At 39.2% G+C, this 14,779-nt stretch overlaps 1 protein-coding gene across 1 annotated transcript in view; it reads right to left on the reverse strand.

Moving 5' to 3' along the window:
* The window catches only part of ercc5 (excision repair cross-complementation group 5), a 44,836-nt gene that overhangs the window by 7,606 nt on the left and 22,451 nt on the right, over positions 1 to 14,779 (reverse strand). Inside the window, 5 exon segments of the mRNA XM_048597542.1 lie at positions 2,082 to 2,311; positions 4,184 to 4,303; positions 5,589 to 5,881; positions 8,286 to 9,359; positions 13,701 to 13,908. Of these exon segments, the coding sequence (XP_048453499.1) occupies positions 2,082 to 2,311; positions 4,184 to 4,303; positions 5,589 to 5,881; positions 8,286 to 9,359; positions 13,701 to 13,908 (1,925 nt within the window).

Genomic DNA, 14,779 nt, shown 5'->3' on the forward strand with positions numbered 1-14,779 from the left:
GTCATCCAGGATCTGCAGTTCCTACTATCTCTAGCTTTGAACAGCTGCAGCAGGGCCATTTGTTGGCAGGTTGGTGCAGTAGGATTGATAGGAGTAAGGTGGCAGGAAGAAGAGCATGGCACGTACCCTGGTGGAGCAGTGAGGATCAGTTATCTTTTTTCTGCACTGCTGGCTGTTCCTCTGCACCGTGAATACAGCACTGAACTAGGTGATGACATCAGACCAGACTGGCTAGATCTGGTGGCTTGAGCTCCTCTGCTGGTCCTCTGGGAAGGGGTCTCCTCTGGGAAGGGGTCTCCTCTCTTTTGCACTGCCCTGTCAATCTGAACCTCCAACACTTTGTGCATATGTCCTTCAATGAGCAGGGCAGCTGTGAAATGCCAGTGCTCATTCTGGCCTTTTAAAGATTGTACGGGCACAAAGTATGGCCAAAGATATCCAGTGACTGGTAAGTTGTTCTGAGAATAGCACATTTATAAGATAGGGTGGAAAATAGATGGGAGAGATGCCAGAGCGCCGTGGAAGGTAATTAGGTTTAGTAAGATAAGGCAAGAAAGCTCACGAGGCCTTGCAGTGAGAAACCCTCCAAAACACTCAATGCAACTGTGATTTGGCAATAAAAATGTAAGCATCCCTGTCTTAAAGGGAGTGTCTAAAAACAGATAAAATGTTTAAGATATGGGGCTTCTCAGCAAAAGAGAGTGATGTGTTCATCAACTGCAGAAAAAGAGTAATTAATTAGTTGGTGTTGCTTACTATCATTTTTTCACCATTCTTCTCAATGTTATTGTTTTAAAAACCAACACTTTGATCACATTTCTTCAACGTTAACCCACTCCCTTTAAATTCTTTATGGGCATTTAAGGACTGATCATTCCAAATGTTCCCGAACCTGGAGATCAGAATCTCCAAATAAATGCAAAAAGGGTAGAAAAGTCGTAATTTCAAATGTTAATAATAGAAGTACAATGATTACTTTAAAAAAATAAGGATTACATGCATTAACTTATCAATTTTCACTGTGTTAATGTTAGGCTAAATCATTGACTGAAAGAATTGCATTTGAATGTATTAAGTTACTGATATTGCAGTGGGATTTCAAGTAGTTGTCGAGAGTAAATTTACAATGCAAATAGAATGATTGCTGAAAAAATATAATTCTAACCCATCAACTATATCCCCTGTAACAAAAATTGTAACAGGAAGTTTTTTTTTAATAGAACTTACTAGCTTATAACAATTATGGGGAGGCTGTCTTATGAGAGGCCGAGTAGATTGGGCCTGTACTCATTGGAATGTAGAAAAGAGGTGAGCTTATTGAAATGTACAAGAATTTTAGGTTCTTAGACAAGTTAGACGCAGAAAGGCAGTTTCCCATTATGGAAGATCCTAGGACCAGAGAGCATAATCTTACAATATGGAGGTTGCACATTTAAGATGTAGATGAAGAATCATTTTTTCTCTCAGGTTATGAATACGTAGAATTCTTTACCATAGAAGGCATTGAGGCTGGGTAATTAAGTACCAAGTAATTTAGTCGAGGCTGAGAAAGATTTTAAATTTGTAAGGGAATCAAGGATTATGGGGAATAGGCAGGAAAGTGGAGCTGAGAGTTATCAGATTAGCCACTGAATGACAGAGCAGATTCAATGGGCTGAATGGCCTGCTTCTGATCCTTAGTCTTATGGTCTTAATTGCAAAGAAATGATAAAGAAAATTTAGCTGTTTCATCAAGATTCTAGCACATTCTTGTCATAGATTGGCATTAAGACCCTTCCTCACTCATTGAATGTAGTGACAAAATCTGGAGGGTAAATGGGCAAAAATGGAAAGAAAGTCTGGAAAAGTCCTCTTAGAACTCCTTGTGTTCAGACCAAACTAAGAGACCAAAACAAAAGCAAAAATGTTGTGAATGCTGGAAATTGGAAACAAACACAGAGAATGCTGGAGAAACTCAGCAGGTCTGGCCGCATCCATGGAAAGAGAAACAGAGTTAGCGTTTCAAGTTCCGAACTGGAGTTCCAGCATTTTCTGTGTTTGTTTTGGAAACCAAAAGCTTCATTTCAGACTTAATAATTTACCCGAAGTTTTATTTACCTAGTTGGTTATGAAGGTGGATGTACTGGTAATACTCTATATCCTTGTCTTGGTTGAAGAAATTCTTGTACACATGACGTGCTCCGAACAGCCATATATCACTATCATCAGTGATAGTTCCACTAGTTTGGTCGGTCAGATCTAGGTAAGCACATTGTGCTTCTGCCTCCATGGGAGCAACAATATAAGGAATACCAAAGAGTCGCAGCATTTCCTGTAAACAGCATAATCCAAAATAAATAGTAAGCAGCAATTAATTTAAACTTTCTAACAAGTGAAAAGGTAATAATTCAGATTTCATTACCAGTCTGAAAAGTTTGAGAACATGCATCATAAAAATCTATACTTCCATTGTAGAAAGCTTTTGGCAGAGTTTGCATTCATTTTCAGTGATATTAAACATTTAACATCATATCATTGGAAAGCATTGTAAACTGCTAGTGACAATTGGAATTTCAAAGCTTTTGTGGAGAGATTTACAGTGATATCATCACTTCATACAGTCAGTAGAAATAGGAAGAAAATTCAACTTTTTCAAGATTGAGGTAAAAACATTTTCTACCTGAAGTTTATCTTTTTGGTTCATTTTATTTTAGGGCAAAATTAATTTGAAAAATGTAAATATAAAGAGTTTTGATTTAGAAAAGTAACACTTTTCGTCTGAACTGCCTCAACGATGGAGAGGTATTCAACTTAGCCAAAGCAACACTGGAGCCCAGATTCTGGAAATTCTGTCCTCAGATTGGTTACCCACCAGTTTTGTCAGGTTTTTTTTTAGAAAGGAAAAGGAGAGGTTCACAGTGGTAGCTGTTTGTGTTAAGGTGGCGCTGCCTATGAAGAAATCTGATTTTTGTTAATGGGTTGTCCGAAGCACGACCTGTATACACACACTTCTCAGGAGAAGGTCTAAACATACTAAAGTCATTCGAAGAGGTAGGCTACGTTTTTTGGAGACATAGGGTTTGTTTTTGTATAGGTTCAGGGACACCTTTAGGGAGGTTGTGACATTTGAGACCGGTTGAGTGCCCTTCAGAATTGTTAAAAGTAGCATAAATGTATGCAAACCCAAAGCTGCAGAGAGTTAAAAAAGTGCCTATTCACTGTCTGTTAAAATTTACCCGAGAACTGTCATTATAGGATTTGTGCTGCACGACTGATTTCACAACCTGTCATTATCACAGTGGGGTGCCTGTCAGCTCACTGTTTGATGGAGCACTTTAAGCTCATAAAATCTTCCAAGTAAAACTATGACTACAAAAGTTTAATTTAATAAAAGATCAAGTAGTTGAAGGAAGTTAAATGCACAGAAAGTTATTTCATTCATGGGCGTTTTGTTCAAACTGAGAGTTCATGGCAAGACTATTGGAACGTTTTTTATTTAATCTCAGCATGGATCGTGTCCATGGTAGATACTGGGTGAGTTTACATGGAGGATGCAAGTGCAGACGATGATGGGTGTGAGGCATTGATTGGCATTGGGCTTTAAAGAGTTGAGTTGGATTTAAGGGCTTCAGTTGCCATGGAATGTATCAAGACCATGAATGATAGAGGGCATAGAATGACATGACAGGTAAGGGAGCTATGGGATGTGAGATTGGAACACGAGGTCACATGGGTTGACCTGATGGAGCTTGTGGAGTGTGTATGGAATGATTAAACTTGATTAAGCTTCCTCCACAATGATTTAAATGCAATTTTTATTGCCTGATTTTACTTCCTCATTCAATGCCTGCACGTCTCATTGAGGATTCTTCAGTCTAATGAACAGCCCACTTGCTCACAGACACTACACCTCTCATGTTCAAATTCAAACATAGGCCCAAATAACGGAAATATGAACTTACATGCCCAACAAATGACTGTGGAAAACTGTAAATGATCACTGCAAAGTTCAGACCATTATTCAGGAAAGGGCAAAAGGCAGAAACTTAAAATAAACAGCATATAAGCAACACAGTTATATTGTGATTGGCTCTACTAATAGAAGAACAAAAATGAACTGAAATTTCTACCTAACATTTTGAAAGCAATATCTGGTTTCAGCTTATGCATTCGATCATTAATTAACCAAAGCTCATTGTTTTACCTGACTGTCCAAGTACATCTGTCCTGTGACAGTGGTAGCAATACGTTCATATTGTTGCTTCTGAGATTGCAGATCCGACTGTTCTATAAGCAAGTCTTTCTCAAAATCCTCAATTTCACCCTGTAACATACAAGAAACATAAAAAGCAATACAGGCACAATCAGTCAAAAATGATAAAAAAACAGAAATTGCTGGAGAAACTCAACAGGTCTAGCAGCATCTCTGGGGAGAAAACTGAGTCCAGTCACTCTCCATCAAAACTGAAATGATCAGAAATTATGGTTGATTTAAGGAACTTAAAATGTAATGCTTCATTTTCTTTAAAAACAAACCTGCAGATATCACAATGTTGTTTGATAAACAGTGCATCAAGTACCATATTTGAATGACTCTCTCCAGCTTCTCTGATATTTCTGGGACACAGACATAGACAGTGGCAGACAGCAGACATTTAACTGCTCTCAGGCCTCTAACAGTGTTGCTCTAAAATTAACTGACTTCGAGAAAATAGTCTGTTAGCGGCCTAGGGTGACTTTTCCTCTAAGTTAGGCAACTTGCAAGAAGGCTTGCTATCCCTAACAAATAGCACAGATAAAATCAGAAACGCAACTTCGTCTAGGACAGGATCTAAACCATTACATGTGAACTAAATTATTTGGTCCACCATCCAACTTCTACTCCTACAGACACTGTTATGTACCCTGTCCAGGATTATGTTGCTCAGCCTGAACTTCGATGCTAGCTATTCTTTGCTGCACTAAGTGTCTACATATTCTAAAAGCTGCATAAAACATCTCAGGAACTTATAGAGAGCCTTCAATCCATGATAACATGCCAATAATATGTCATCTTGAGTGCATTGGCTACACATAGGAACTTCTCAATCAACAGCATTGACTGAATTGTCTTGGGAATGTTTGAAGAAACAATTTCTGGAGAAAGCACATTAATTTTTTGTCAACTAATATTTTTCTAATACATATTATTTCTAAAGGGGGGAATGGAGGAAAGAGTCAATGCATATGTTTCCCAAATCTTATGGTTTCCTTGAATTACCTACTTCACTCCAACCAAGTGTAATGCCTTTCTCAGCCGCAGACATCCCAAGGCACTTTAAAGCAATTCATTATTTTTTTTTTGAGTATGGCCACTGCTTTAATATGGAGAAAAATCAACAACTAACTGGCATAAAACAAAGCGTCACAAACAGTAATGAATGAAATACCCAGTTAGACTGTTTGAGTGATGTTGGTTGAGGAATAAATGTGGGTCAAAGCAATTGCCTTGGTCTTTCCCAAACAGCACCTTGGGATCTTTTATGTTCAACGTAAGGATCTTGGTTTAATGTCTCCAAGTCAGTTTTTGGACAAAATAAAACAAAACATTAAGGTCAGTTCAACTTTACCAGATCTAGATCCTTCCAGTCATCTCTTGTGGCTTCTCCTACAGATGTCTGTTCGTGTTGGTCTACCTCCACATTCATCTTTTGTTCGCCAGCAGCTTCCAAATGATTTTGGATAAAAACTTCTGTTTGTTTCTCGGTAACACTCTGTATAGTTTCTGAAGTGGCTTCCGCATTGCCCTTAGATGCTAGTGTGGATTCAACAGCTGGCATCGAGGGTGTGAAGATATCAGCAGGAAACAGTTCACTCTGAAGGTCCACTTTGCTGGTGTCAATAACAACTTCAATGAAGCTACCTGAACATCAAAATAACAACATTTGGACATTGAAAGGGGGAAACTGGGAACAGAATGATATTAACTGAAGTCAATTATTTTCACATACTGTATTCATGCACTTTTGCATGTAGAATACAGAGTACCTCATCATTGACTGAGGCACCTGTGGTATATGTGGAAAGGCAGATTGAGAGAGGGATACAAAGAGTTTACAGAGGGATGTTGATTGGTTAATTAAGTGGGAAAATGTTGACAAATGGAGTATAATGTGGGAAAATATTAAGTTAACAATTTGGAAGGGAGAACAAAAGAACAGAATAGTATTTAAATGGAGAGAAACTGCAGAAAGCTGCAACACAAAGGGACTTGGGGGGACTTGTGCATGAAACACAGAAAGCAAACACACAGGGGCAGCAGGAAGGTTAACGAAGAGTTGACCTTTGTTTCAAGGGGTTTGGAGTATGAGAGTAGGGAAATCTTAGTGCAACTGTCTAAGGTGCTGGTGAGACCACATCTGGAGTACTGAGAGCAGTTTTGGTCTCCTTATTTAAGAAAATATATTATTTCGTTGGTGGCAGTTCAAAGAAGAGTCACGAGGAAGATCTGTCATATGGGGGGATTTTCTTATGAGCAAAGGTTAAACATGTTGGGACTCTACTCACTGGAATTTAGAAGAATGAGAGGTGATCTCATTGAAACATATCGGATTCTTAAGGTGCATGACAAAGTAAATGCTGAGAGGATGTTTCCCCTCATGGGAGTGTCTAGGACCAAGGGCACAGCCTTGGAATAAAGGGGTGCCAATTTAAGGCTGAGAGGAGGAGAAATTTCTTCTCCGAGTGTTGAAAGTGTTTGGAACTTCTTGCCACAGAGAGCTGTGGGGTTAGAGTTATTGCGTATATTTAAGACCGAGATAGATTTTTGATTGGTCGTGGAATCAAGGATCACAGGGAAAGGGCAGGAAAGTGGATGTGAGGAATGTTGAATCAGCCATGATCCTCTTGAATGATGGAGCAGGCTTGAGGGGTTAAATGGCCTACTCCTGTTCCTATTTCATATGGTCTCTGGTCTAATAGCAGAAGCTGGACGTAACAGAACAAGTGGCAGTTTGATAACAATATTTAGCACCTTTCTTGATATAAATACCCAATGTCCAAAACTAAGCAATATCACAGAATTACTGAGAAAAGACAAAGAATGCTAAAGTGAGGTGCATGGGAATGTGGTGCAGAGGGAAAATGAAGTTGTTTTTAAAAAGTAAAATTTCATATAGTGTTAATGTTTGTAAGGATGTGTGAGTGAGTGTTCCACTCCTCTAATGCTCCCAACAACTCATTCCCTCCTATGGCACCTTCCCATGCAATCACAGAAGGTTAACACTTGCCTTTTAATTCCTCTCTAAGGCCCTAAACACCCTTTTCACGTGAAGCAGCAATTCACCCGTACTTCTTTCAATCTAGTCTACTGCATTTTCTGCTCACAATGCATTCTCTTCTACACCGAGGAATGCAAATACAGACTGCATGACCACTTTGTAGAACATCTTTGCTCAATCTGCAAGCATGATCCTGACCATCTGGTAACTTGGTAATGCACCAGCTTGCTCTGCTGCTCACATTTCTGTTCTAGTTCTGTTGTAGTATTCCAGTGAAATCTAAACCCAAACTGAAGGAACAGCACCTAATTTTCCCTTTAGGCATTTGACACCCTTCTAGGCTCAACACAGTTCAATAACATCTGTGAACCCTATATTTCACTTTATTTCCCCACCTCTCTCTTTGGTTCTGAAGAAGAACCATATTGGACTTGAAACATGAACATTGTTTCTCTCCCCACAGATCCTGCCAGACCTGCTGAGTTACTCAAGAACTTTCCGTTTTTACTATTATACAAATTCAGATATTTCCTATAAACTAACGGGCGTGATTTGATCAAAGTTTGCAAAACAGCAAATAGAAGAAATATCAAGGACAAGGCTGGGAGAAATATTTTCTGTTAGTTGGAGATGCATCAAAAAAAAAGCTTGATGGAACATTAATTTTAAAACAGAAATTCTTGTTGACCAAAGGTTTTTGTAATGTTGATCATAGGCAGGGATGTTGAGTTAGGTCATATATCAGCTATAAGTCTCAATGAACAGTGGAACATGCTCTAGGAACACGACGACCTCCTCCTGTTCCAGAGTCCTTATGTAAAACCCAGTTCATGAAAATCACAAACTCAGAAAGTGTGGTCAGCTGAGTAAATTATCACTCAGCTATACAAAACACCATTATCAAATTAAAATTTTAACGACAAAGTTGAGAGCTTGCAGCAATTTCTTGTAATACATCACATCTTCTTAACTCTTTAAGCCCTTTAGATCTATACCATAGTCTTCGGCTTTTCATTTGAATTCCTCAATTTTTAAAAAAAAAGTTACCATCGGAATCACTTCCGCCTTCACTCTTAGTGGACATTTCCTGATGATCAGTTTCTTCTCCTGAACCTTGATTCTCTTTGGCTGAAGAAATGAAACTCTTGAGATCCAAGTCTCCTTTTAACTGTGTGTGGGGCGTCAGTTTTACACTGCCAACATGCTGGCTGCTGGTAGCAGTCTCAGAAGATGAAGGATGATCCATCTTCAGAATTTCTCGATTGTTTGTATTGTTATTTTCTAAGTCAGCTGCTCCAAGTGGATGAATGCGTTGCTTGCTGTTAAGGATTATTCCTCTATCATTTTCCAAGGAATGCATTTCAGCATGATCTTCACGCTCCTTCAAATCATCAGGAAATTGAAAGTCTAGCTTCTTACTTTTCTGTTTCTCATTAATTACATCAGCTGTACCTATTACAGCAATATTGATGTTCTGTTCCACTGCACTGACTTTGATCGGACTTTGATCTTCTGCAGGAAATATTTCTTGCACTTCACAACTTTGAATAGTTCCTGGTCTTATCGGTGTCTTCTGGATAGTCTGTGGATTGAATGATTTTTCCAGTAACTCATTTTCACCAACACTTAGTTCCTCTTCTATATGCGCATCATTTGAACCGTAGGTCTGAATCCTTTGATTTTTAGTATTATCATATTCAGTTTTGCTATCCTCTTGCACATTGTTTGTCATGTCTTTTTCTTGTAAACCTTGCTGGTTTGCATGATGAGTTTTTGCTGATGAATTTAAATTTGTGGCAGCAATATTTGTTGAATACAAACTGCTGCTACACTCAGCAGCAAATGAATTGTTATCTCGTCCAAAGTCAATTTCCTCATCTGAACTACTCTCCAACATGGCAGCCTGAATGGCAAGCACAGTCCGTGGGGAAGGAGGAAGAGCAGCACTGTCATTTGGACTTGTGGATGCTGTTTCTGTGACAGGAGAAGGTGAACGAGAATCGTTACGGGGCTCCAAACCAGTGTTTGAGATTACATCTGCAGCTGTCGAATTTGTATTTTTTCCTAGCGTAGTAATTTGCTGATTTGTCTCTGCATCCTCACTGCTCACTGGCTGAATTCCTGGAAATTAAAGAAATGCACATTGGTTACAACATGCAATCTCAATTCTGGCATACAGGCGTAAAGAATAAGCATATTCCACTTCAAGCTCAGTTAATTATCCTAGCACATTCTTTGTGTAATTACAATGAAGGTTATTTATTAGAGTCACATAACTTCAATAAATCTAAATCAGATTCAACCAGATTAGCTCTGCTATATTGCAGGCTATTGCAAAGGTAAAATACAAAATAGAGGAGAAAAGTGTTAAATTTTGATTTTATGCTACTTATTCCTATAATTGGGATCTATTGGTTTTTGATTAAGAAATGCTATTTTCATTGTCGATGTGTAATGTTTACGTTAGTGCCGACCGATGACACTTAACTAAAAGGAGCTAATAAATTTGAAGACTTGATTTTCTTTTCTGGGTATTGATATTAGAAAGTATTAATATCCACCCACCATGTCACCACACCAATTACCCTGGATCCTGGCACCTCAATTTCCATTCCCAGTTTCCTCGTCAGGGGGGCACAGGCAGGAAGGATCCTGCCTCCACAGACTCAACACGTCCCATTTTTGATGGGGTTGGGGTGGGGAGGGGGCTGGGCTATATCAGGAGTCAAGCTTTACCATTCATAATGTGCAGGGGGTGTTGCTGCTTCCTGACACACGCACAGTGTAAGCCCGGATGGGGTCTCCAAAACTGTGGCCAAGAAGTTAAGAGTAAAGATTAAAACAAAAAAAAATCCGTCCTGCTCCAATCCTCTCTCTCTCCAAGCTGCATCTATTACAACCAATGCCACCTAATTCCCTGCACCTACTGCGTGGCCCCTTATCCTCCCTATATCAACACAAGTCCATGTAATCATCCCCCATGGCTCCACATACTCTCATGCTACCCTATGCCTATTCCTATCTCTCATGGTCCCTTATGCTCCCTATACCCCAATCATTTCCATGGACCTATTTGGACCTTGTGCCAACTCAGACCTTCCCACCCAGCACCCTTTGCCCTTCTATCTTCATGCCAACTCACCCGAGCATACCTCAGGAGAAAGGCTAACAATAAGTAAAGTCTATTGATGGTGTCACTATTGAAAAGATTGATTCAAAATAAACAAATACGTTGAAATCCCTTCAACTAATCCCTTAAGAAACAAATAATTCACTTAAGTGCTCAATCCCTAATGTAAACAGATATCTCTGTAATAAATACGTGGAACTGTCCATTACAATGTTCAGTTGATAGACTCCCCATTGTGAAAATTATAGTTCCGAAAATCAGTAAAGCAGCTGAAATAATCAGTACTGTTTTATTTTTTAATTCCATAAATTGTTGGACAAATCTTTTAACAAGTTTGGCAGTCCTAATCATCATCCCGCTCATCAGTAAAGTAATGCAGTGAGTCGGTGACAGTGATATCAAGCAGCATTTGCTCAGCAATAACCTGTTTTTTGGCACTTTGCTCAGTTTCCACCAAGGTCATTCAACTCCTGACCTCATTGAAGTATCAAACATGGACAAAAGAACTGAACTTCAAGGGTGATGTGAGATTATTGCCCTTGACTTGAAGGCATCACTTGATTGAGTATGCCATCAAAGAGCCTTAGCAAAACCCAAGCCAATGTGAATCGGAGAAAGGAATGCTGAGCTGGTTGGCACAAAGGAATATGTTTGTGGTTGTTGGAGGTCAATTGTCTTTGCCCTGATCATCCCCACAGAAGTTCCTCAGGATACTGCCCTTCAGCTACGTCATCAATGACCTTCCAAACATCAAAGTCTGAAATGGGGATATTACTGAACATTGCTCATTCATAACTCCACAGAAACTGAAGTAGTCCATGTATACATCATTAAGATGTGGACAATATCCAAACTTGGGTTGACAAGGCAAGTAACATTTGTGCCAACCAAGTGCCAGGTAATGGCTATCTCTAACAAGAGAAAATCTAACTATCTTCCCTTGATGTTTGATGCCATTACCTTTGACAACCCTCCACCATCAACATGCCGGAGTTACCACTGACTATAAACTGAACTGTGTCAGATTTGTAAATATTGTGGCTATAAAACGAGTCAGAGGGGAGGAATTCTACATTGAGTAACTCATATACTGTCCATTTAAAAGACACAAATCAGAAGTGACTGGAATGCAATACTCTCCACTTGTATGACTGGGTGTGGCTCTAACTTTCAAGAAGCTCAACACAATCCAGGATAAAGCAGCCCCACCACCTTCAGCATTCATCCTGTTCATCATTAATGCACAGTGGCAGCAGGGGTGTATCATCTACAAGATGCACTTCAGAAACCTACCAAAGCTCCTTGGACAGCACTTTCCAAAGTGGTAACCTCTACCACCTATAAAGGACAAAGGCTACAGCTGCATGGGAACATCACCACCACCACCATCACCAGTACCACCACCGAGTTACCCTTCAAGCCATACATCACACTGACTTTGAAATATGGGTCAAAGTCCCAGAACTCCTTCCTAACGGCACCGTGAGTGTACCTACGCCCCAAGGATTGCAGCAGTTCAACAAGGTAGATCACGATAAACTTCACCAGGCCAAGTATGGGAAATAAATGCTGGTTTGGCTAGCAATGCCTATATCCCATGCACAATTTCTAAAAATGCATTTATACCCACATTTTACACATAAGGAATTCCACTTTTCACAATTCCAAAGGGTGCCTGTTATAAAGTGGAGGTTGACCCCCCTCTCAGAACTAACACTGAAACACCCAAAGAGGAGTATCTTGCCCTATAATCTGTAAAAGGAGTTTGAAAAGTGGTGTAACCTGCCTTTCAGCAACTTTTCATGGTTAAAATAAATCCCTGACACTCAGTTTACAATCAATAAGTAACAGTTTATTTATCTAACTCTAACAGTCAACAAATTAACTAAACTATTAACAAATTGAATAAATCCCTTCTAACTACCAACTATTCCCGAATAAAACAAGATTCTAATCGTATGCTGTTCCAATAAATACAAGTCCCACTTATACATAAAATAATCTAGTCTCTCGAAATTACAGCCAGGTTACATGCCTTGCGGAATGTTCAGTGCCTTCTCCATCAATTCTTCTGTCAGGAATATTAACTAATTTTGCCATGGGTATCTTTGATGTTTAGACAGTGCTTTCTCTAAGACAGAGTAGGCTGTGAGAGCCAGCGATTCTCTCTCAATGGCTGAGGGCTATTAACTTTGGCAGATGGCAATTAGCTCTGCTCCCTTTGTCCAACTGCCCCTTCTTTTCTACTCTTGATGACATACCAATTTTTTACAATATGATCGGTCCTACATTGTCAAAACTATCAGATTTAAATTTAATTGGTTTTTGGTATCTAAGTGCCTGGTACAAATTGATTAGCTAAATTCAAAACCCTGTTGTCTTTGTGAAAACTGTTGCTTGGCCTGCTAACTGTGAGGCCTTTGATTCAAATGTTTCATTTCGGGTGCTCTCTGTGTACTTGCAAACTTTCAAGCTGCTGCTCACAAACGTCCATTTAAATTTATAAGCACAGAAAAAGCAATCATTTTTTAAAGGCTCCACGCAATGCTTTTCCCCCAGCATTGTACAAATGCCAAATTCTAACTTCCAGCCTCCTAATCCACAAGTACTTTACCCAACTTCACGACAGTGCCTTATCTCCAGCAAAGGAGTTACAAGACTAGATCCAAGGGGGTACCTGACCTCTCCAAATAGGTACCATGGCTATCTGAAAGAAATACATTGAGTACAGACCTGTACTTGGTCTAATCTCCAAACTCAGGGTTCCAAAATCCACTTTCACTGGAGGCAGTTGGTCATTCAAAAATTTAGCTACCTATGGGGTTCTGAACTTGTGTGAATTATAGAATACCATCAACCTTGCACACAGACAGACTCGCACACAGACACAAACACCACCCCAGATCCTGCCCTGTGTGAGAAAGAGAGCTGTTGAGTACAGGGGTGGGACTTAGAATTCCAGTTTTTTTTTTTTCTGGTATTTTTGCCACAGTGGAACCCTCTGTCATTTCGAAAATCTGGGCTTTAGTCAATAAAATTTAGGATAAATAATTAAGTATCTATTGATTAGGTGCTTCTATTTGAAAACTGCTAAGGTCAAATGTCTCTAATAAACATTAAACATGTAGGAACATTGGAACAAAACATATTTTCTTTTTAAAAAAAAGTGACAATTTCAGCAAAGTAAAAGATCTGGAGAAAGTATGTGTGAAAAGGATCTCAGGAGCAGTTTCTTTGTGCACATTCATGAAAAAACACTGCCAAAAGTGTAAAATAAAATAAAATTACTAATATTTGGTATTCACACATTTATAGAATTCAATTCACTGTACCTTTTATCAGAATATAGTGTGCAGCATCTTCTGATATAAGCTGCCTAGTTTCCATGTTCTTTATGAATTCCCCCTCATTATTACACTCCATCTGAATTTGCCCGCAGTACTGTTTACTCATTTCTTTCTGAACGCCGTCAATATGTTGGTTAATTCTGTTGCGTTTAAGGAGGCCAGTCAGCTGATACCAGGAAAAATCTGTTGACTCCTTTGAAAAAAAACATATTAAAGGGTTACTAAAACACAGTTCTGCTTAGATCTAATAAAAAACTTGAAGTAAAGAATTATTTTCCCTTAAGTCATCAGCTGATTTAACACATATAATTCACATACTAGTTGATTACTTTTGTTAAAAGTACTACTGTGCCACCATAACTTATCTTCTATCAGTCATGCCCCTATTATGCTGTGCTTCTCCTGACAGGGGAGTAGAACATTACTTGTTGCAGAAAGTTATGGCAGGCATGTTGCAAAAGCCTCAAACAACATGAAATACAAGCTTTGTTTATAAAATACCACCATAGACTCAATGGGCTGAATGGCCTACTTCTGTTCTGATGTCTAACGGTGTCATGGAAGTGATACACATGAATTCCAAGCATTGCTGTGTGATTCTAAACTCTTCTTATCTAACCATCAGAGTGACTGCTTGAATATTTTTCAAAAGTCCTAATACTAAATTTTACAAAACCAAGCTATTAGTATAGAGCCTCTTTAGTTGAAGCATGTTGAAGATAAATCTGCAAAATTACAGCCTTGATTTGTCAACCCATATTCACGGCTAGCAAGGTTCACTCCTCTGTTGTAGAATCTTATGAAGCTATCCCTTAACCGCCTTACTAGCATACTGTGTATAACTGACACCTGCTGACATTCATATCAACAAATGAATAAACACAACCTAATTAATGCTAACACAGTGTGGAGCTGGAGGCACACAGCAGGCCAGGCAGCATCAGAGGAGCAGAAAAGTTGATGTTTTGCATCAGTCCCCTTCTTCAGAAATGGGGCTCTTCTGAAGAAGGGTCCTGCCCTGAAACATCAGCTTTCCTGCTCCTCTGATGCTGCCTGACCTGCTG

Source organism: Rhincodon typus, chromosome 6, assembly GCF_021869965.1.
Source record: "Rhincodon typus isolate 14 chromosome 6, sRhiTyp1.1, whole genome shotgun sequence".
Lineage (NCBI taxonomy): Eukaryota > Metazoa > Chordata > Chondrichthyes > Orectolobiformes > Rhincodontidae > Rhincodon > Rhincodon typus.